The 22,203-nt window shown below is 34.0% G+C and overlaps 2 protein-coding genes across 2 annotated transcripts; one reads left to right on the top strand and one right to left on the bottom strand.

The window, feature by feature from the left end:
- The first annotated feature begins 2,912 nt into the window (after positions 1-2,912).
- Positions 2,913-5,927, top strand: LOC133038971 (uncharacterized). Its single transcript, XM_061117699.1, has 8 exons — positions 2,913-2,916; positions 3,421-3,483; positions 3,555-3,779; positions 3,899-4,011; positions 4,191-4,260; positions 4,443-4,689; positions 4,792-5,039; positions 5,122-5,927. Exons 1-8 carry the CDS (start codon positions 2,913-2,915, stop codon positions 5,925-5,927), a joined length of 1,776 nt encoding a protein of 591 aa, XP_060973682.1.
- Positions 5,928-6,318: 391 nt separating this feature from the next.
- On the bottom strand, positions 6,319-21,804 carry LOC133038970 (uncharacterized). Its single transcript, XM_061117698.1, has 5 exons — positions 20,845-21,804; positions 8,877-9,776; positions 7,574-8,533; positions 6,747-7,261; positions 6,319-6,642 (listed from the first exon to the last, which is right to left on the bottom strand). The coding sequence occupies exons 1-5, from the start codon at positions 20,950-20,952 to the stop codon at positions 6,501-6,503; spliced, it is 2,625 nt and encodes an 874-aa protein (XP_060973681.1). The 5' UTR covers positions 20,953-21,804; the 3' UTR covers positions 6,319-6,500.
- Between the last annotated feature and the right edge of the window lie 399 nt (positions 21,805-22,203).

Here is a 22,203-nt window from a genome sequence, read left to right as displayed (position 1 = left end):
TAGTTGTGTAGCTATTATTAGATATGAAATGAGATAATAGAACTTTTTTCAATTAGAAGATTAATGTACATTTTACTATTAATAACATACATTATTATAACACAACTATATTTTACTTACTAAATATACTGACACATATTTTATTTTTATAAAACAAATCGTTCAAATAATTATACTATTTTAATTATTAATTCAAATAAAAAACTAAAATATTAAATAAAACTAACACTACGTGACTTGGCACGTAACAATCACCTAGTATATATATATATGGGTATACTCTTAATGGATATTACATGGGTATTTTATTCTTAACCATTAATCAAATATCTAATGGTTGATATTTATAATTATTAATTAAATATTAAAAAATTAATATTTCATATTTTGTTATTCTCTATATTCCTAAAATAGATAAAACTATTTATAGAAATAAAAAATTTATAAATGAAATTGTAATTTAAAAAATAAAACACACTAAAAAATTAACAAACTATTTTTTTTAATGAAAATCATTTTAAAGATTAAAAAGAAAAAAGTATATATTTATCTTTTTATAAAATTTCTTCATACTAGAATTCTAAATTGCATTACTGAAAATAAAAAAAAAATAATAATTTTAAGCTTTAAACTGTAATACACATAAAATGTATAAGATTTTTTTTAAACCTAAAATCTTTAATTTTATAATAATTAACGATTATTTATATGTTTTTATTTTATTTTTTTTAAATACTTGAGCTTACCAAATCTATAAGAACAAAACCAATGAAGAAAATTTTAACAAAAAAAAAATGAAGGAAGAAAAAAGTGTCATAAACATTATTGAATAATGGCAATTGCCAACACAAGAATTTCAGCACAAAAAATTATATTTGACTCCTAGACAAGATTATCATCTTCTAATCCTAAAAATATAAATAATGAACAACACCTCATTAGTTATTCTAGGAGAATGATTCATGGTAATATCAAAAAAATCATTGGATGATAATAATATTTTTCTAACAATGATAGCCTAAGTAAGAACTAAGAAGTATTGTAGCGTTTTATTTTTAAGAATATGAATAATATTAAGACAATTGGATTCCACAATCAAGCTCTTATTCTTCTAATAAAAAAAAATACATTAATATACATGTAAATGATTTTTAGTTTTACAATAATAAATTATTAATAAATTCATAATTTCATAAAATAATAAAGTAGTAATTTTAATTAATTTTTAAAAATAATTTATAATTTTTTTTCAAATTATTAGTTGTAATTATTATTTCCAATTTTATAAAAAATAAATATAATTTTTAAAAAAAAAAAAAAATTTAGAAACTTGCCATAAAAAGGTTATTGGATTATTACCTTATTAATTTTTTTAGTTCCCATCAATGGATATTACCCATTATGAAGTGTTCCATATATACATATAGGGTAATACTATGGTAGGACCTAGCAAAAGTTCCCTACCGGTAGGGAACTTTTTTTTTAACCGTTGATTTTAGATCTTGTGGTTATTATGAAGTAAGGTATATACTCTTACTATAGGACTACTTGTATACAATTAAAACTTTATACATATTATAATAATATTTTAATAATATATTTATTTTAAAAAATAAAATAATATTAATAATTAAAAAATTATTAATTTTTATTTTTTTAATTATTATTATTATTATTTTCTAAAATTAATTTAATTTATTTTTATATAGATATTTATTTTCAAAAATTCTTCTGATATCGGATCGCTTGAATGATTTTATATGCTCTTTAATTGGAACCGTACCAACTTGCTTCTCTTAAACTTAATTTTTTTGGCAGAAAAAATAATATCAAACCGAATTAATTAACTTTTTTTATACGTGGCGTCTCAAAAGAGCAGTCAAATAACAAAATAAAAACCACTGAAAAAACAGTCAATAACACCAGAATCACACACAGCCTAAAAACAAAACAAAGAAAAGACTAGGTGTAAAAAAAAAAAAAAAAAAAAAACATCAGTAAATTATGAAAAGCCAAAAAAATAAAAACCCAAAAAAATGAGTTTAGAAAAAATAATTCTTTTTTGAAAATAAATACCAATATAAAAATAATTCAAAATAACTTTTAAAAAAAATAATGCAAAATAACTTTAAAAAAATAATTCAAAATAAAAATTAATAAAATTTTTAATTATTAATATTATTTTTTTAAAAAAATAAATATAATTAAATATTATTATAATATGTATAAAGTTTTAATCGTATACAAGCAGTCCTATCGTAAGAGTATACACCTTACATCACAATAACCACATGATCTAAAATCAATGGTCAAAAAAAGTTCCCTACCGGTAGGGAACTTTTGCTAGGTCCTACCATAGTCTTGCCCTATATATATATATATATAAATTGAAATTGTTTGGCTTATTTTTCAACTTTTGTGATGTATTTATTGATGCAAATGTATTTATTGATGCAGACAACTTAGCAATGATATATGATATATATATATATATATTGCCTTTTCCGCAGTCCAACTTCAATAGCCAACATATCATGGTCATTGCCACAACTCAATCTCTATATATTTATAAAGGGAAATTTGATAAATTATGCTTAAAGATTAGAGGTGGTGTTTAATTATACTACCCTTTTAAAAATTTTATAACTATTCTCATCTTTTAATAGTGACCCCAAAATACCCCTCTCCTCTAACCCAAAAAATTTGCCTCTTCTCCCTCTCATCTTCATTCACGCACTCTCTCTCTCCTCTTCACGATCTCTCTCTCTCTTTCACTCTCTCTCACTCTTCACGCACTCTCTCTCTCTCTTCACACACACTCCCTTTTTGTCACTGCCGCCGATCGACCCTCTCCCGGCCGACTGCCACCTCCACCATTTTCACCCTCAACCTCCACCTCACTCAACAAAGCAATGGGTAAGTGTTTTTCTTAGTAAATAGTCTAGTTTTTTGTTGAATTGCATGGATCTGAACATTGTTAGTTGTAATATGTGACTTTTGTGTCCTTGAAATGGAGGTAGAGTTTGTGGCTAACAGTCTGTGGTTTTCTGGGTTTTTTTGTTTTTTGCGATTTTATGCGACATCATGCGATGTTTTGTGCGATTTCATGAGAAATCTGAGGTTAGGGATGTCATGATTAATTTTGGCGACTTTGTACGATTATTATACGATGTTATGTGCGATAATGATGTTTGGCGATTTGTGTGCGATATGTTGTGCATTGTTATGCGATTTTGTTGACTATGTGATATTGTGCGACTTTATGCGATTTCTTTCCTTTGTTGTGCGATTTTTGTGCGACATCATAACTGGTTTATATCATATTTGTGTAAAGCGATTATTGTACGATATTGTGCGATACTGTGTGCGATATAGTATGGTATTTTTAAATGTAAGTTTGTTTGTTTTTCTTTGGGATAGATTCATCTGTATTTGTGCTCGTACCGTATGATGGCGTTTGGACTTTGGAGGGTTTTGAACCGGGTATTTGATTCCTCAAAAAGTAGGACATTGATATTGGACATTGACCGTACCTTTGAAAAAGTTGCATGAAGTTTTGCATGAGGAGTTGGAGGTGGACCCCTTGGTGTTTGAATTGAAGTTAGAAGTTCTTTACATGTACATGAAAGGCACTAAGTTTCCACCTGAGGTTTTAGTGAAAGATAGTCAACTACGAGTGTTCTTGAGCATGAAGGCAAAAATGAGTGTGGACAACTTGTTGCCACTATTTGTGACTAAGGTGAAGAAGAATGTGAATTTGGAGCGAGACTCCCAGAAATGTAACCCCTAGAAGTGTTGTTGGGACCTTTGTCCCTAACCGATCCGGGGGTTGGTTTGGACGAACTAGTTGGCACTAATGTAGATGATGAGAGAGTGGGTATCGAATTTCATCATTCAGATGAGTTCGATGCTCCCTTTTACAACAATGATCCTGTGGTCGATTTGGGTGTGGATGATGATGTGGCTGCTGATGTACCTCCCCTGAGGATGGAACTAACTCCAAGCAACCAAGTAGAGCGACAAAGAAGACCCCCGTAGTGAGAATCGCCAAACACCGAGAACTAGTAGCGGTCGGCCAGTCCTTCTAATAGTGCTCCCGTATCCGAATTTGAAGTTTCTACTAAATTCAAACCTCTTGTGTGGACAAGGGAAGACATAGAGGAAAATAATGTGTATATAACATCTCTTAGTGGTACGCCTTCGGGGAGATATATCTTGGCAAGTTGTACAAAAACAAGGAAGAATTGAAGAATGTAGTTGGTAGGTATGCCTTTGAAAAATAATTTTGAGTGGATGGTAAGTAAGTCTGGCACTGATGTGTTTTACGTTACTTGTAAGGATGAAAATTGTAAATGGAGATTAAGGGGGAAGAAGAAGGCACTTTGTGACATGTTTGAGGTTCTTGTGTTTCACAACGAACACACATGTAACTTGGATTCTAGACATTCGATCACCGGCAAGGCGACCGTGGGTCATTGGTCACATTATTAAGAACAAGTACACATCCGATGGATCTAACTACAAGGCAAAAGACATACAGAGGGATATGTTTGATGAATATGGCATCAAGATGAGTTACGAGAAAGCTTGGAGATGTAGAGAGAAGGCAGTTATGTACAAGAGGGGTACTCCAGCAGAATCTTATACGAAATTATATGGTTACTTCTACATGCCGGAACGAATAATCCAGCACTATTACCGACATTGTCGCCGAGGATAACCGGTTCAAGTACCGTTTCGGTCACTCGATGCTTGTAGGAAGGGATTTAAGTATTGTCGTCCTGTGATTAGTATCGACGGAACATTCTTGAAGACGAAGTATGGAGGAACACTGTTAGTTGCTGTTGCGTACGATGCAAACAACCAATTGTTTCCGGTAGCCTTTGCAATTGTTGACAGTGAGAATCATGACTCTTGGAAGTATTTCTTGCGAAAGTTGAAGGAAGCCATTGGTCCGGTTGAAAATCTTATGTTCATATCGGATAGGCATCAAAGCATTGAACATGCTGTTGATGTTGTTTTCCCAGAAGCATGCCACTGTGCATGCTTCAAGCATATTACTATGAATGTCAATCACAAGTTTAAGATCCGATGTATGCAACAAGCAAATATGGCTTGCAGCTTACGCATGGAACAAGACGGAATGTGATAGGCATTTTGAGGTGCTGAAACAGATGTACCCTGCCATTGCTACATACGTCGAGCAAATAGGGTTTGAAAAGTGGGCTCGTCCTTATTGTCCAGGCGATCGGTACAACATAATGACAAGCAACGCTGCCGAAAGCTTCAACAAGGTGACAGAAGAATTCAGAAAATATCCAGTAACTATTTTGGTTGACTTCATCAGGTTCACACTTCAAAATTGGTTTGCTTCTCGTCTCGAAAAGGCTAGTAAGTGCGCTACTCCTTTGGCTACTACTTTTGAAAATGATTTAAAGGATCAACACAAAGATGGTATGTTCAGGAGTGTCCTTCGTAATGGTGCCCAATTGTTCAACGTTGGTACGAGTCCTCAAGGTGAGAGAGGTGGTGATGTGAACTTAGTGGAGAGAACATGCACTTGCGGACTTTTCCAAATGCTGAAAATCCCTTGTCCACATGCATGTGCCGCAGCAGTTAGTCAGAATGTGAGCGTGTACACACTTTGCTCTCCATATTACACTAAAGAAACGTGGAAGAAAACCTACGATGCCACAATTAATATTGTTGGCGAGGAGGATGAGTGGGTACTACCGGAACATATCAAGAACATAAGAATCGGGGTACCAGTGGAGAAAAAACCAGTAGGTCGGCCTAGGAAGAGCAATGCAGGTAGAAGACCGACGAAGCGTCGACCGTCTAGTGGTCAGGTGGTAGTGGAACCTCGTCATTGTTCGCTATGTCACGGTTCAGGGCACAACAGAGCTACATGCAAAGCTCGAGTTTGAACCATTTCTCCAATTTTTAAATGAATATGTGTTGTATTGCTGGTTGTTGGATATTGTGCTTTTTTCTCCTAGATTAATAATTTTTTGGTTTGTTTACCGATTTTAGGCGACATTATGCGATTACTGTGCGATTTGTAACTGACAGGAGCTAGTTTGCAGTTTGTTTTGTATTTTTTGGCGATATCCTGCGATTATTGTGCGATTTTTGTGCGATGTTAACTGACAGGATCCTGTTTTTGAGTTTGCTTTGGTTCTGTATTTTTGGCGACATTGTGCGATTACTCTGCGATTTTTCTGCGATGTGAAGTAATCTAGATTTGTTAGTTTGTGTATTTTGGCGATATTATGCGCGATGAATGTGCGATTTTAATGCGATTCTTAGTGAAATAATTTATCAAGAAGTCATCTTCTCACAGGATTTATGAAAAATTTAAAAAAGAAATAAATTGATACAAGCAACAATTTAAATAGCTTTAAATTTACTTGTTATATATAAATTTGGTGAGATTATAATACAGTTACAAAAGGGGAGTTTATGTGTACAAGATTAACATTGCAAAAACCTACAAAAAACTACCACGTTAAGTTCTGGTAAAATAGGTCCACACACCACCTATGTCTAAAGGTGAGCATGTTATCATCATGCACATGCTCCAACGAACGATCCAGCATCAAGTGCTCAATGTGCTCCATGGCATACACTCCACAATTGCCACTAAAAAAAAAACTAAATATTAGCAACAATTAAGTTAAGTAATTCATAATGGAGTGCAAAATTAAATAAATTACTCAAAATATACAAAAGAAAAAGAGATTCACCTGCCGTTCGTTTGTGGTACAACCTCCGAAGTAGCTCGTCTATAATGGAGGGGTAGGAGCTGACTGAGATCGCCCAACTCCACCGGATGTACATAATTGTTGTATTGGAAATAACCGCTATCTCGAATTAGATTTGCAAAGAGCTCGCTGTAAGGCTTCAAATATGACTCCATGGCTGCCTCAACGGTGGCACCGATATCGGAATCATATACAATGATCTCCCAGTTCTCGATATCCACCTCAACTGCCACCCAGTGGCGCTCTTTGGGAAGGTGCAACACAAAGTATATGTACTCCTGCTTCTCCCAACATGGCAAGTATCTGTGCGGTATCCCCTGCACGTAGCTCATGACGCTCTCATCCCATTTGATCTTGCTCCTGTCACCCTCACACATATTCCAAAACATGGAAAAGAACTGTGGAGCAGATGTGTCCAAAACTACACCTTTTCGGGTGTAGACTTCCGGGTACAGGGTCCGTCTTCTTCTCAATAAGTGCGCCATGGCATCAATTTGCTGTGTTCCAAATGAAAACAGTTAGAAAGAAGTCGCATAAAAGTCGCACAACGAATCGCAGGAAATCGCATAGCAAATTACCAAAATTGTTTCAAATAATCGCACAACAATCGCACAAAAATCGCACAGTAATCGCGAACCAACATAATCAGTTTATAATCGCAAGCACATCGCACATAAATCGCATAAAGTCGCATAAACCAGATTACATATAGAGTAAGTATAAATCGCATATAAATCGCATGTAAGTCGCATATAAGTCGCACAAACAATAAAAACACAATAAATTAATTCTGTTAAGAAATAACTTACAGCATCTTCGAGCCATTCGTTGAGCACCATCAACTTCACGAACCACGATCTAGTGGCTTCGCCAGTGTGAACATCCCTAGGACGGCCATTGTCCCTAGCATAAGTGATCCACTTCTGGAAAAATTTTAACAGCCGGGCGTCCGCCGGTTTCAGGGTGTCTACTACCACGGGCCCTTGTCGTTGTTTCTTCTTCCCAGCAGTGTAGTCATTCAAGAAAACCGGCTTGCGCTTTCGCCTAAGCCTACGTAACTCCACTCCATGCCGGTGGCCCCTGCAACTCTTCCACATCCTGAGATTCAGTATCACCCAGCGAAATGACAATGGCGTTTGCAGGAGTAGAAGGAACGTCACATGCGTCAGGTTGCCAATCTTACGGGTAGACATCATCATCATCATCATATGTCGGCGGTGATGGATGTACCGTCTGTAATGGCTCTGCCGTGTCTGATGGTCTGGGGTCGATTCTTGTGCGGCCACGATGGTTGTGTCGGCTCCGAAGGTCGCACGTAACAAACTTATCACGGTCGCAATTTGATCCATGATAAGATTCTTCATCTCTTTCTGACTTCTCTTGAAGTCAGCCTTCATCTCAGTCTGGGCAGTGAGAATCGCAACTTGTTGCGCTTCTACCTTCTCCAACCTCTTAGCCAACAAGAGGTAGTTCGAGTCATTGGCTGGAGCAGAGCTTGGGGGCACAGTGGCAGGCGTTGGGGGCACGGTGGCAGATGTGGAGGCGTCTGGTGCTTCTTTGGGTGGGGATGGTGGAATAATTTTGGACTTTTTCACATAATCCGCCACCCGTTCGGCTTGGGTCTGGAATGCGGTCGAATCTTGCGCCCCGACTTGCGTTTCTTCGACCTCATCCAACCCCATTTCCACCGTGGGGACCTCACCCTCACAATTGCTCTTCCAATAGTCCACCTCCCAATTCCTAGGATACAGAATTTGAAGAACAACCATCTGGAAAAAAAAATATATTAATTATCGCACAAAAATCGCACACACGTCGCATAAAATCGCATAAAATAGCAGAATAATAGCAGAATCCTATTCAGCATAGTGAAATCGCACACAAATCGCACGAAAATCGCATAAACTCGCAAAATGAAACAGTTGCAAATGAAATAGGTCTAACTCGCACAAAAATCGCATTGATATCGCATAAAGTCGCTAAATGAAACAGAGGCAAATGAAAAACATGTTTAAATCGCACAAAAATCGCATTAAAATCGCATAAAATCGTTGTAAAGCACAATTTAGCAAAAGAAATACCAAAACAACAAAGAAAGTCAGATTGGCATACCCTCTTCTCGAATAGGGTAGCGACATCAGGTTGCTTGACATCATGTTTCGTAACTGTGTTGGGGGTGCTCCAATTCAACATTCGAGGGAATCTAGTCCCTCTGCACTGCCCGTACTTCTTCCCCAAATCCTGCATCACCTCAAAGGCCCAGTATTGTAGCGCCGGTGCATATCCGTAGACATTGTACTTCGCCTCTGGTTGAGTAATTTTTTTCTCCTTCTTCCCTTTCTTCTTATCCTTAGTAGATTTATCAAGGTAGTTCTTCCTCAGGTCAGTCATACTTTTGGCTGTGGATGACAACAACTTCTGATATGAAAGAAGGCCCCACGGATATTCGAAGAACTTCTCCTCGTTTTCTACCAACTTCAGCATATCCGACCATATGTAAACACCCTCAGCCCTAGATAGAAGCACTCCTTCAACAAATGCACACAGCCCCAGCTTGTACACGTCGTCGACCACATCGCACGCCTCAAAAGCTAGCCAAAGGGTTTTGAAAGTGACCCGTTTGGCATTATTGAGGTAGTCCCGCAATATCCGATCAGACTCACATAGTGTATTCAATTCTTCAGTCGAGGGGCCACCGCTCATCTTCAGTCCCGTAATCAATCCAAACTCAGATCTTCCAAATCTGGCCTCGGTTTTACCCACGTAAAACCACACTTCATCATTCTTTACCTCACTCACTTTCATTTTCCTCAACAGTAGTTGATGCACAATCACCCCGGAGAATTTCAGTTCATTCGCATTCCAAAAAACTCCAAAAGGAGTTTCCTTCACCCTCTCGGTCAGGTTAAAGGCTTCAAACTTTGCTTTAATAGAAGCAAAGTACCCATTTCCTCGGTAAGTGATACGCCCAGGAAAATGCTCAGCCAAGGGGAGAATGAGTTCTGGAGCCATCTGCAAATACAAACAGGAAGATTATTAATCGCATAGAAATCGCATAGAAATCGCATAACAGCCAGTGAATGACATGCAACATCGCACAAACTCGCACATAAATCGCACATTAATCGCACACCAGAATAATCCTGGTCGGCAACATATTTGAATATAAATCGCACACCATCGCACAAGGAATCGCTAAAAATCGCACAAATATAAAAATTGCAAACACAATAGCCATAAAATCGCACAAAGTCGCAGAAGAAATCGACAAAAAACGCACAAATATAAAAATTGCAAACACAATAGCTATAAAATCGCACAAAGTCGCAGAAGAAATCGACAAAAATCGCACAAATATAAAAATTTCAAACACAATCGCTATAAATAAAATCGCACAAAGTCGCACAAGAAATCGACAATAATCGCACAAAAAGACGTTTCCACATTAAATGGTAATTAATGTGACATTTATTATCCCGCCTAACCAACTACTTGATTATGTCGCTAACATATCGCACATAAATCGCTACATGTCGCGAAAATTGCCCAGATTGCTTTTTGCATGACAAACATGTGTACAATTGTGTAATTCAATTTTTACATTTATTATCCCACCTTCCCAACCACTAGTTTTCTCTATAAAAGCCAATTGTCTATCTCATAAGTTACACATATTTTCTTAATTTTTTTCCTCTTAAGATAATTCTCTTAGCAATGTCTACTAGAAGGAACAAGGGCAAATATCCGATTCTTACTCCTGAAGAGATCAAGCAGGAGCCTGATTGTGGGGAAATTACGCCTCAAATGCAAAAAGTGCTTGACGACATGAAACGTTTTGAAAATGAACGGCTTATGAACGAGTGGAGGTTTCTAAAACTTGAAAAAAAATTTAACAAAACAGGTGTATGGCCGGCTCCACCACCAGGGTTCCCCGAAGGCTGCCGTCGCTGCAAGTTAGGTTATCTAAATGGTAAACAGGTGAAGCCTGGATCTCTATGCAAATATTGCAAGGCTACACTTCGCTTTGAGTCGCAAATGTAATCGTTAAACGTCGCTAAATATCGACTTTTCACTGAATAAATAAAAGTTTCATTAATGTCGCTATATGTCGCTAACTTAATCGTGAAACGTCTGTAACGCCCCAATATTTTTCCTTATTTTACAAAATACTAATGTTGATGCATTAATTAAAAAGATTCAAAGCTGTTTGGAAATACACAGTGGGTTTTACAATAAATATGCAAAAAGGTGAATGATCATTCATATTAAAAACAAAATAAGTAGTTGAGTGCAAAAAAAATAAATTTGTAACACCCCACTGAGCTGAGATTACTTTACTATAAAAAAAAAAAAACAAAACCAAGGCTCCACCGGCGTTCTAGACCGTTTGCTCGTCCATAGCCCCTCGCAGTATACATACCAGAACTGACCCAACTCATCAAACTTACATTCAATGTTCCCTGTCTATTGCCTGTAGGGGGAAAGTAAGGGGGTGAGCTAAAAGCCCAGTAAGGAAATGCTTATCATACAATACCATATAATATCACACATATCATTAATTTATTTATTAAGTGTTAGCAATATCATACACCTTATTTTATAACTATAGCCAAATAACTGTACACATGAAAACCTTTATCATATAGGTCCATACTAATTGTTCACACCATACATATATACAGAGATCATAACTCCAGTATCATATTCATAACATAATCATATCAATACTATAAATAATAATGTAATTACCATAACATTGACATATCATAGCCATTACTTACATAACCCGGCCTAGCCTGGCCCTACAATATCCTGGGCCTAATCTGCCCATATAATAACCTGGGCCTATGCAGCCCTACCATTGTTATAGGTTAGGGTATCTCTATATTCAACAGTAACATCACTGTATCATACCCACCATAACAATCTCATACACGACTCAGTAAAATGTAGGGTAGGGTATCTCTACATTCAACGACCTTATCCCGTATCATACCCCACCATGGTCCCCCACTTTACCTGAGACGTTAGCATACAACATACAACATGCAACATACAAATACAACATACAATATATACTAGTCATACAACCATAATCTATGTATCAATTCACAAACTCATATTGTGTCCATACCACACATTCTTAGTACCATATACATATTCATAATAACAAATCATAAATCATATTTCAATACATAAAGAATTTAAGTTTATGCAGATAAACACATACAAAACTATCTAATTTCCTTACCTCAAATCCCGCTGCTTAAACTTGTTATCTCGTCACTACTACCTATAATAACACATGGGTCAAGGCTCTAACATTAAAATTCGCACTCTTACAGTACAGCAGAAAGAATACTATTTTTGACCAATAACTACACGAATTCAGTGGAAGTTTCCTTCATAAAAATTATAAGAAATTCAATTATCTTTCCAATGATATAAAGATCACTAAAAATGGATTAAAACTGAGGGAGTTATGATAGTTTTACTGAAACTATTTCTGAGAAGGAATATGGAGTAACGAATCACAATAGACATCGGAAATCCAAAGTTTTGATACTGAAATATTCCAAATGAGAGAATACTCTCTTCATAAAAGTTTTAGAAAATCGAATTCCCTTTCTAATGACACTAAAATCTTTAAAATCGGAGTTATAACGTAAGAGATATAGATATTATACCGAAACAGTTTTCTAGAAATCCTGAAACAAATGGATTTCGAACTACAGCAATAAAACAATAATTTTGACTTAGAATATTCAATAATTAGTGAATGGTTTCTTCATAAAACATTTAGAAAATTGAATTATCTTTTCAACGGTACCAAGATAACTAGAATCAGATCATTATTCAGAGAGATATTTGAATTTTACTCAGACAACTTATATAGAAAATATAAAAAAACGATTTACAACAAACAGCGTAGAAATACTAATTTTTGACATAGATAAATTTCGATTCAGTAAAACCTTTCTTCATAAGAATTATGGGAAATTGAATAAGCTTTCTATAGGCACCAAGATTGTGAGAATCGGATGAGTATTTAAATAGATATGACAGTTTTACTGAAACATGTTTCATTCTGAAAAATAAGAAAAGGAGACCTACGAATATTCTCCTATTGTGATCAATAAATAAGTAAATGTAGAGTTTCTTACCTCAAATACATCGAGCTGCTTGGATCGATAGACATAAGATGATGGTGATCAAAGATGAGAGTGAAGAGTGGTATAGATTTGGTTAAGGATGTAATGGAAAGATGATTTGAAAATTTTAGGGTTAGTCTTGCTCAGATAGGTGGGAAGAATAGAACGATATAATTTTAGGATTAATGAAACCTATACTATTTTGACTCTTATTAGGTTTAGTTTTATGAATAATAATAATATTAACATAATAGCAGTAACAATATAATAAATTATTAAATAAACAAATATCTTACTTTTAAATTTAAATTGTAACCTCTAAATCTCGTAACTTTAGGGCTTAGTTTTTACCTAAAAAAATTACGAATTATGATATGGTTATTTCTACAAAATTTATAGATCTTTGAATTATCTTTCCAACGCCACTGGAATCACCTCAATCGGAGTTATAAAACTCCAGATATGGTCATTTTTGTAAAACAGTTTCTAAACCTGCGAATTTCTCTAAACTTACGATTTTTCTAACATTAATCAAATAATATATTATTTAATACCACTTATACAATTAATTAAATCTAATAAATATATTATAAAAACCTAATGGACTTTCATATCGGGCTTTAATTAAACGATTACCTACTTATGAAAATATCATAATATTTTACTTTCGTAGTTAATACAACTTTAACTTTCTTTAAAAAAATGGTACAACTACTCTAAGCAATAATATCAACTCACTAACAACACAAATAAATGAATTAATTATCCTCGCACAATAAATATCCAAACGAAAAATTAAATACTATTTTAAACTGGATATTACATTCTACCCTCCTTAAAAGAAATTTCGTCCTCGAAATTTAACTTACCAACACTCGGGGTGTTGAGTCTTCATGTCTTTCACCACTTACCGCATTACCTCCTTATCTACTATATGGAGCCAACAAATATGCATTTAACCTATATCTTGTCGATCAATCCATAACACATATAATACAAATAACTTATTAATTAAGCATTATTATTTCTCTATACATTACTTAAATATCAAAGCGTACTCTATCATAATAAATTACATATACATGCTTTAAATACATAAGTTTTGCAATAGCATGCTCGTAATATTATAAAAAAATTCTTCTCTTATGACCATCCTTACATGACATTAAGAGTGAAACTATTTATTCTTCTATGAGCATCCTTACATGTCATTAAGAGTAAAACTATTTATTCTCTAAATGAACATCCTTACATGTCACTTGAGAACACATTATACAATACAAAATAATAAACACAAGGAGTAGGGTAGAAGACCTTATGCAAACTTCTCTTTAATCATTCCCACTCTTTAGTTAAATGTTATTACGTATAAAAATCTTACTTCTCTACTTGATTTTCTTCTGTAAGGCTACAGTGTCATTCTCTCAATTTCATAGATGTTACTCACTCATCGATAGACACTTGTTCCATGACACTTGGAAATAAACATGTAAGCTCTTAAAAAAAGTCTTCTATATATAAATATTTTAATGATCCATTTCGATCACTTTTTGTCTAACATTCACTTCTTGATATCCTTTATCCATGTATTCATTGCACTTGTCACGCCTTCCCATTTTCCTAGGTAACTGCTGTTGGTTTCTTTTGTAGTCACTTTCTTGTATCACTTTATTGTATTTTCTTCGCTAATCTCTCCTATGGTGCTTGGTCCTCCATTACTCCTTTCAACCAAGTTGACTTGATTATGAGATTATCTAGTTTTCCACACTAACTTTTATCTTCTAGGCAAACATGAGATAACAAATTCAGTCTTTCACTAAGATTTCAAATAGATGTGCCGAATTCAAGTTGATTATGTTTTGTCCCTTCCTCGAAGAAAGACGATCAAACAATTCCCAATCATGGTCCTCGCGGATCAGATCATCCATATAACATACAAAAAGAAACTCCAGATATTTGGTATCCTTCTCTTTGAATGAGATCTCAATTCCAGCGACAGTTTCATTAGATATCGTCCATAAGCATCTAAATTTCATTTTATCATTTATTAACTAAATATTAACTAAGAGATGAACCTAATCCAGAATATGAACCATAAAAGAAAATACCAAGTAAACCGATCACCAGAATACCAGTTACAGTACCTATTATCCAAAGAGGAATCCTTCCATTAGTATCGGCCATTTGTCCTACTTTCCTCCACATTTCATCAGGTGGTGTTACATTGTTATACTGATGAAGTCTAAATCTGCAATGCTGATAGATTTGTGTAATTGTGTTCAATGATTGTTTCTTCTATTATACTAACCTTCTGGGTATCACATCACTTTCATATTTATACCACCATATATTTTTCTAACCATATTTATGTCTTACATATTGTAGACCTCTATAGTTCATAAAATAAATCCCAACTTCTTAATTGCACTGTTAAGACCTCCAAAATCTAAAACCAGCTTACATTCGAGTACAGACCATCTACTTTTAGTTAAGTAAGATCATATATGCTAATATATCGTAAGTGCATTAGTAACCCTTTAAAACGAGTTCAACCTTAACATAGGTTAGGTAGCCCAATTATTTATTTATCATTTACTATTTAACCATAGGTTAATCATGTAATCTCATAATATATCAATCAACCAAGTTGTCGGGGTAAGGATACTATATACATAATTGGCAAATCATGCCGAACAGACCTTACTCTGTTCATCGTTACTATACCTCCTACACCCCACTTGTATCTGATTTGCTACTAGAGGCTCACTTTTTATAATTATTTAGCCAGGGCTCTTTGACTCGTACTTCCTAAACTACCTTTAAAAAATAAGTCCATACTTCACTTAAGCATCTTCATTCCATATCTGAATGCAATTATGTTATCAATATATACATCTTTTTCTCTTTCCTTATAAGTTCCTCACTTCCAATTAGATAAACTTTAGTTATTTTCCAAACAATGGCTATTGTCTTATTCCATCTTAGTATGTTCCTCTAGGATATTGCTCCATTACTAGCCCTCTGGGTCGAGAAAGTTTCAAATATTTGTCTGAATTCTTAGCTCTTGACAATTTTAACTTTTGGCAGATCTGATGTCATTCTTTCCTCTAACACTATATAGCATAGAAATGCCACCTCTCTTGACCAAAATTAACACTTTTGTAAGTTTTTTTTTTTCTTATTTGCTTCTATTCACTTAAACATACTCATACTATTGTCCACAAAGTAAATCATGAGTGGATTGTAGTATCATTTGCATACTCTGTGCCTTTTATGTTGCTTGATCATTTTATAATCCCAACACTTCACAAAAACTCGTATGGTCCTTGTCGTTCCATGAAATTCTTCTAGATGTATCACTCATGATCTCCAATTTTTTTTTTTCATCCTTTACGAAGCTATATCTATGATCTTCAAGTTGTCCAATTTGAATTGTTCTGTATAGTTGTCCTCTGTGTTGCCTCTCATTCATGTTGTACCCAAATTGTTAGCCATGTCTAAATCTTCTTTTTCTTCCTCCTTTGAAATTGTCTTTATCGAAACCATGCGCATTTTACTTTATTGTCTCCTCACAAAGTAGCTGACCTTGAGTTTGAAGCTTACAATTTTCCTTCGGTAATCTAATATTTGTTGATGCTCTACTTATCTCTTGGTGTTCAAGATACCTTCATAAGTCATTACTTAAAAAAAAAAGAAATTATATCAGGTTTCTTTCTAACTTCTTATTCTAGATTCTGTTCAGTACGCTACACTCCTTTCTACGTGATGGCATAGTCCTCTTTGGACTAATTTGTATAATAGACTTTTCTCTAAAGTCTTCATATACAATATTCATACTTCTTACCATCTAACTTAGGGGTGTGTATCCATAGAATATCCATCAAGACGGTACTTGCTCCTTATAGGTCTATTCTTTCATCTTTCTTAATAAGAGAGTTTCATAAAATACCCTATCTAGTCTAGTATAGCATTCACTATCTTAAACCATTCCCTACTCCCTATAGGTTGGGCTTCCTTTCATAACTAGGTGTAGAGACTTCATCTTTAACCATTTGTAGACAGGTGCAATTCTATGCATCGATACTTAGTTGGCTATTGGTACATTTCATTATGTGCTTCAAGTTCCACTACTAGTGTTGGTGATCTATTGCGCTGAGCCTGTGAAAACTCTTCAACAAATCGTCTTAGTCATGCTCACATTCCTTCTAATGCCTCTATTAGATCGTTAGCCTTAACTACTATTGGGTTCGATCTGGAACATCAACCATTTGTGGGTTAGCGGAACACACATCCTTAGCCCCCACCTTTACTGGTCATTCCTTTCAAATTGATTCTAACTGATCTTCTAGTTGCATGTGTGAGCTCTTACAAGAAATGTTGATTTAATAGAAACAAAAGAGTTCAATTATAGGGAGAGAAGATTCCATGAACATATCTAAACTTAATGTTGTCAAGCTTAACTAGTAATATTCTATTTATCAAACAAAGTCTTATGAATTCCTAATATAATTTATTCTAAATTTTCAAGAAAGGAACACTGTCCTTCCTAGTTTCAACTCAAGGCAATAAAGAAATATAAAACCTATTCATCTTCTTCGTAAAATGTGTAATCAATCATAAGAGGTAATACACTCTTAATTTCTCTAAGCACCCACTACAGATGAGACTCTAATTCTAGGAAACATATTTTAACAAAAATCTATGTATCACATATAAAACTATTAATAGCAATACTAAGCATGTTAAAACTAACACTTACGTTATAGTGAGAGGGATCTTTTCAGTCTTCTGTATGTATACTGTGAGTATCCTTCGGGCTAAGGAACGATCGGCTCTGATACCAATTGTAACGCCCCAATATTTTTCCTTATTTTACAAAATACTAATTTTGATGCATTAATTAAAAAGATTCAAAGCTGTTTGGAAATACACAGTGGGTTTTACAATAAATATGCAAAAAGGTGAATGATCATTCATATTAAAAACAAAATAAGTAGTTGAGTGCAAAAAAAATAAATTTGTAACACCCCACTGAGCTGAGATTACTTTACTATAAAAAAAAAAAAACAAAACCAAGGCTCCACCTATGCTTCTACCGTTTGCTCGTCCATAGCCCCTCGCAGTATACATACCAGAACTGACCCAACTCATCAAACTTACATTCAATGTTCCCTGTCTATTGCCTGTAGGGGGAAAGTAAGGGGGTGAGCTAAAAGCCCAGTAAGGAAATGCTTATCATACAATACCATATAATATCACACATATCATTAATTTATTTATTAAGTGTTAGCAATATCATACACCTTATTTTATAACTATAGCCAAATAACTGTACACATGAAAACCTTTATCATATAGGTCCATACTAATTGTTCACACCATACATATATACAGAGATCATAACTCCAGTATCATATTCATAACATAATCATATCAATACTATAAATAATAATGTAATTACCATAACATTGACATATCATAGCCATTACTTACATAACCGGCCTAGCACAGCCCTACAATATCCTGGGCCTAATCTGCCCATATAATAACCTGGGCCTATGCAGCCCTACCATTGTTATAGGTTAGGGTATCTCTATATTCAACAGTAACATCACTGTATCATACCCACCATAACAATCTCATACACGACTCAGTAAAATGTAGGGTAGGGTATCTCTACATTCAACGACCTTATCCCGTATCATACCCCACCATGGTCCCCCACTTTACCTGAGACGTTAGCATACAACATACAACATGCAACATACAAATACAACATACAATATATACTAGTCATACAACCATAATCTATGTATCAATTCACAAACTCATATTGTGTCCATACCACACATTCTTAGTACCATATACATATTCATAATAACAAATCATAAATCATATTTCAATACATAAAGAATTTAAGTTTATGCAGATAAACACATACAAAACTATCTAATTTCCTTACCTCAAATCCCGCTGCTTAAACTTGTTATCTCGTCACTACTACCTATAATAACACATGGGTCAAGGCTCTAACATTAAAATTCGCACTCTTACAGTACAGCAGAAAGAATACTATTTTTGACCAATAACTACACGAATTCAGTGGAAGTTTCCTTCATAAAAATTATAAGAAATTCAATTATCTTTCCAATGATATAAAGATCACTAAAAATGGATTAAAACTGAGGGAGTTATGATAGTTTTACTGAAACTATTTCTGAGAAGGAATATGGAGTAACGAATCACAATAGACATCGGAAATCCAAAGTTTTGATACTGAAATATTCCAAATGAGAGAATACTCTCTTCATAAAAGTTTTAGAAAATCGAATTCCCTTTCTAATGACACTAAAATCTTTAAAATCGGAGTTATAACGTAAGAGATATAGATATTATACCGAAACAGTTTTCTAGAAATCCTGAAACAAATGGATTTCGAACTACAGCAATAAAACAATAATTTTGACTTAGAATATTCAATAATTAGTGAATGGTTTCTTCATAAAACATTTAGAAAATTGAATTATCTTTTCAACGGTACCAAGATAACTAGAATCAGATCATTATTCAGAGAGATATTTGAATTTTACTCAGACAACTTATATAGAAAATATAAAAAAACGATTTACAACAAACAGCGTAGAAATACTAATTTTTGACATAGATAAATTTCGATTCAGTAAAACCTTTCTTCATAAGAATTATGGGAAATTGAATAAGCTTTCTATAGGCACCAAGATTGTGAGAATCGGATGAGTATTTAAATAGATATGACAGTTTTACTGAAACATGTTTCATTCTGAAAAATAAGAAAAGGAGACCTACGAATATTCTCCTATTGTGATCAATAAATAAGTAAATGTAGAGTTTCTTACCTCAAATACATCGAGCTGCTTGGATCGATAGACATAAGATGATGGTGATCAAAGATGAGAGTGAAGAGTGGTATAGATTTGGTTAAGGATGTAATGGAAAGATGATTTGAAAATTTTAGGGTTAGTCTTGCTCAGATAGGTGGGAAGAATAGAACGATATAATTTTAGGATTAATGAAACCTATACTATTTTGACTCTTATTAGGTTTAGTTTTATGAATAATAATAATATTAACATAATAGCAATAACAATATAATAAATTATTAAATAAACAAATATCTTACTTTTAAGTTTAAATTGTAACCTCTAAATCTCGTAACTTTAAGGCTTAGTTTTTACCTAAAAAAATTACGAATTATGATATGGTTATTTCTACAAAATTTATAGATCTTTGAATTATCTTTCCAACGCCACTGGAATCACCTCAATCGGAGTTATAAAACTCCAGATATGGTCATTTTTGTAAAACAGTTTCTAAACCTGCGAATTTCTCTAAACTTACGATTTTTCTAACATTAATCAAATAATATATTATTTAATACCACTTATACAATTAATTAAATCTAATAAATATATTATAAAAACCTAATGGACTTTCATATCGGGCTTTAATTAAACGATTACCTACTTATGAAAATATCATAATATTTTACTTTCGTAGTTAATACAACTTTAACTTTCTTTAAAAAAATGGTACAACTACTCTAAGCAATAATATCAACTCACTAACAACACAAATAAATGAATTAATTATCCTCGCACAATAAATATCCAAACGAAAAATTAAATACTATTTTAAACTGGATATTACAACGTCGCTATTTTTCAATTTTTTCCAGAATTGATAAAAGTTCTTCCTACATGTCGCTTTGAAATCGCACATAATCGCACAAAAATCGCACAACATAAAAAAAACCCCAAAATTAATCTCCTAAACTCAGTTTCTTCCCCAAACTCTAAAATTGATAAATTTAAACAAATACATTTCAGTTATATCACAGATGCACAATGTATATGATAAATTGCAAAAAAAAAGTTAAGTTTAGCCCATACCTGGTTCGTGGATTGTGCTTGGAGTGGGTCTCGTGTGGGTCGTGTGGGTAACACTTGGAAATTTCTGATGTCAGTAAAATCGCACAATAAGTCGCAAATAAATCGCATAATGTCGCCAAAATTCAAGACGTTGACCACATTCTATAAATCGCTCAAAATCGCACAACATCGCATAATATTGCTTAACATACCCAACACAGAGAGTCTACAACTTAATCGCACAAGATCGCACATAAATCGCACAAAAGTCGCAAAAACACAAAAACACATGTACAGACTCCAGACACGTCGCACAAAAGCGCACATAGAATCGCATAAAATCGCACAATAACCTAAAAACCCAGAAAAATCTATTGTTCGAAACCCACATTCATCCCACAGTTTTATTGCACAAATTATCCCCAAAAAACATACAAAATAACAACTTTCAATTCAATACCAGATTCAACCACAAATGTATGCATTTTAAAGAAGAAAATTCAAAGAAAAATTCCACGAAAACTAACCTGGATTGCTATGTTCGTGGGATTCGACTGGGTCTCCTTGTTCGCTCAGGCGTCAGTCGATGGGGTCGATTGGAGTGGGTTCGAGGGTTCGTCTGGGTTCAAGGGTTCGGTTCGTGCCCGTGGGTTCGTCGTCGTCGTCGTGGGTTCGTGGGTTTGTGGGTTTGTGGGTTCCTGGTCGTCTGGTGGTTGTTTGGTGGTCGACTGCGATTTTGGTTGTTTGGTGGTCGACTACGTCTGGTGTGGTTGTTGTTTGCAGCGTCGGTGGGGAGAGGGAATGAAGAGAGAGAAGGAAGAAGAGAGAGAATAGAGTTAGAGGGAATGTGAGAAGTTTGAAAAGACAGGGGTATTTTTGGAAGATAATTAAAAGATAGGTATAGTTTTTTTATGTGTAATAATTGGGTATAATTAAACACCCTATCTAATTTTTTAGCATAAATTATCAAATTTCCCTTTATAAATATATAAATATGGATTTGACTAGAGCCACCAACCATTGTGCTCTTAATGAAATAACTCATCCATGTATTCTATATAAAGTGTGTGTATATAACAGAATTTTTGGTTTATGAGAAATTTATCGACTATTTTTTATTTATATTAAAAATAAAATAGTTTATGAGAAATTCATGAGTTACTTTTTATTTATATATAATAAAATAAATCCTATTAAATCCAAAAAAAATATAATTGGGTTTTTGCTGCGATTGAGTTTTCTTTAATTATTTATTGTATTCCTTTTTCTATTACAATTTGGACATTCCCATGGGATCACACATAATATTCCAATCCGCACTTTTCTTTTTTCTTCTTCACAACTTAATAAAAAAATATATAAACAATAATAATAAAAAAA

This window comes from Cannabis sativa, chromosome 6 (genome assembly GCF_029168945.1).
Source record: "Cannabis sativa cultivar Pink pepper isolate KNU-18-1 chromosome 6, ASM2916894v1, whole genome shotgun sequence".
Taxonomy (NCBI): domain Eukaryota; kingdom Viridiplantae; phylum Streptophyta; class Magnoliopsida; order Rosales; family Cannabaceae; genus Cannabis; species Cannabis sativa.
The sequence above is the reverse complement of the archived record's forward strand: the minus strand, read 5'-3'. Positions and strand labels throughout refer to the sequence as shown.

Coding starts and splice junctions, on each gene's coding strand:
- LOC133038971 (XM_061117699.1), top strand. Junction 4,261..4,442: donor AGAATTGAAGAATGTAGTTG/GTAGGTATGCCT, acceptor CTTGGATTCTAG/ACATTCGATCACCGGCAAGG. Junction 5,040..5,121: donor TTTCCCAGAAGCATGCCACT/GTGCATGCTTCA, acceptor TATGGCTTGCAG/CTTACGCATGGAACAAGACG.
- LOC133038970 (XM_061117698.1), bottom strand. CDS start 20,952: ATGCGATTTATTTGCGACTTATTGTGCGATTTTACTGACATCAGAAAT. Junction 9,777..20,844: donor AAGCACAATCCACGAACCAG/GTATGGGCTAAA, acceptor TTGTATTTGCAG/ATGGCTCCAGAACTCATTCT. Junction 6,643..6,746: donor GTACCACAAACGAACGGCAG/GTGAATCTCTTT, acceptor TTTTTTTTTTAG/TGGCAATTGTGGAGTGTATG.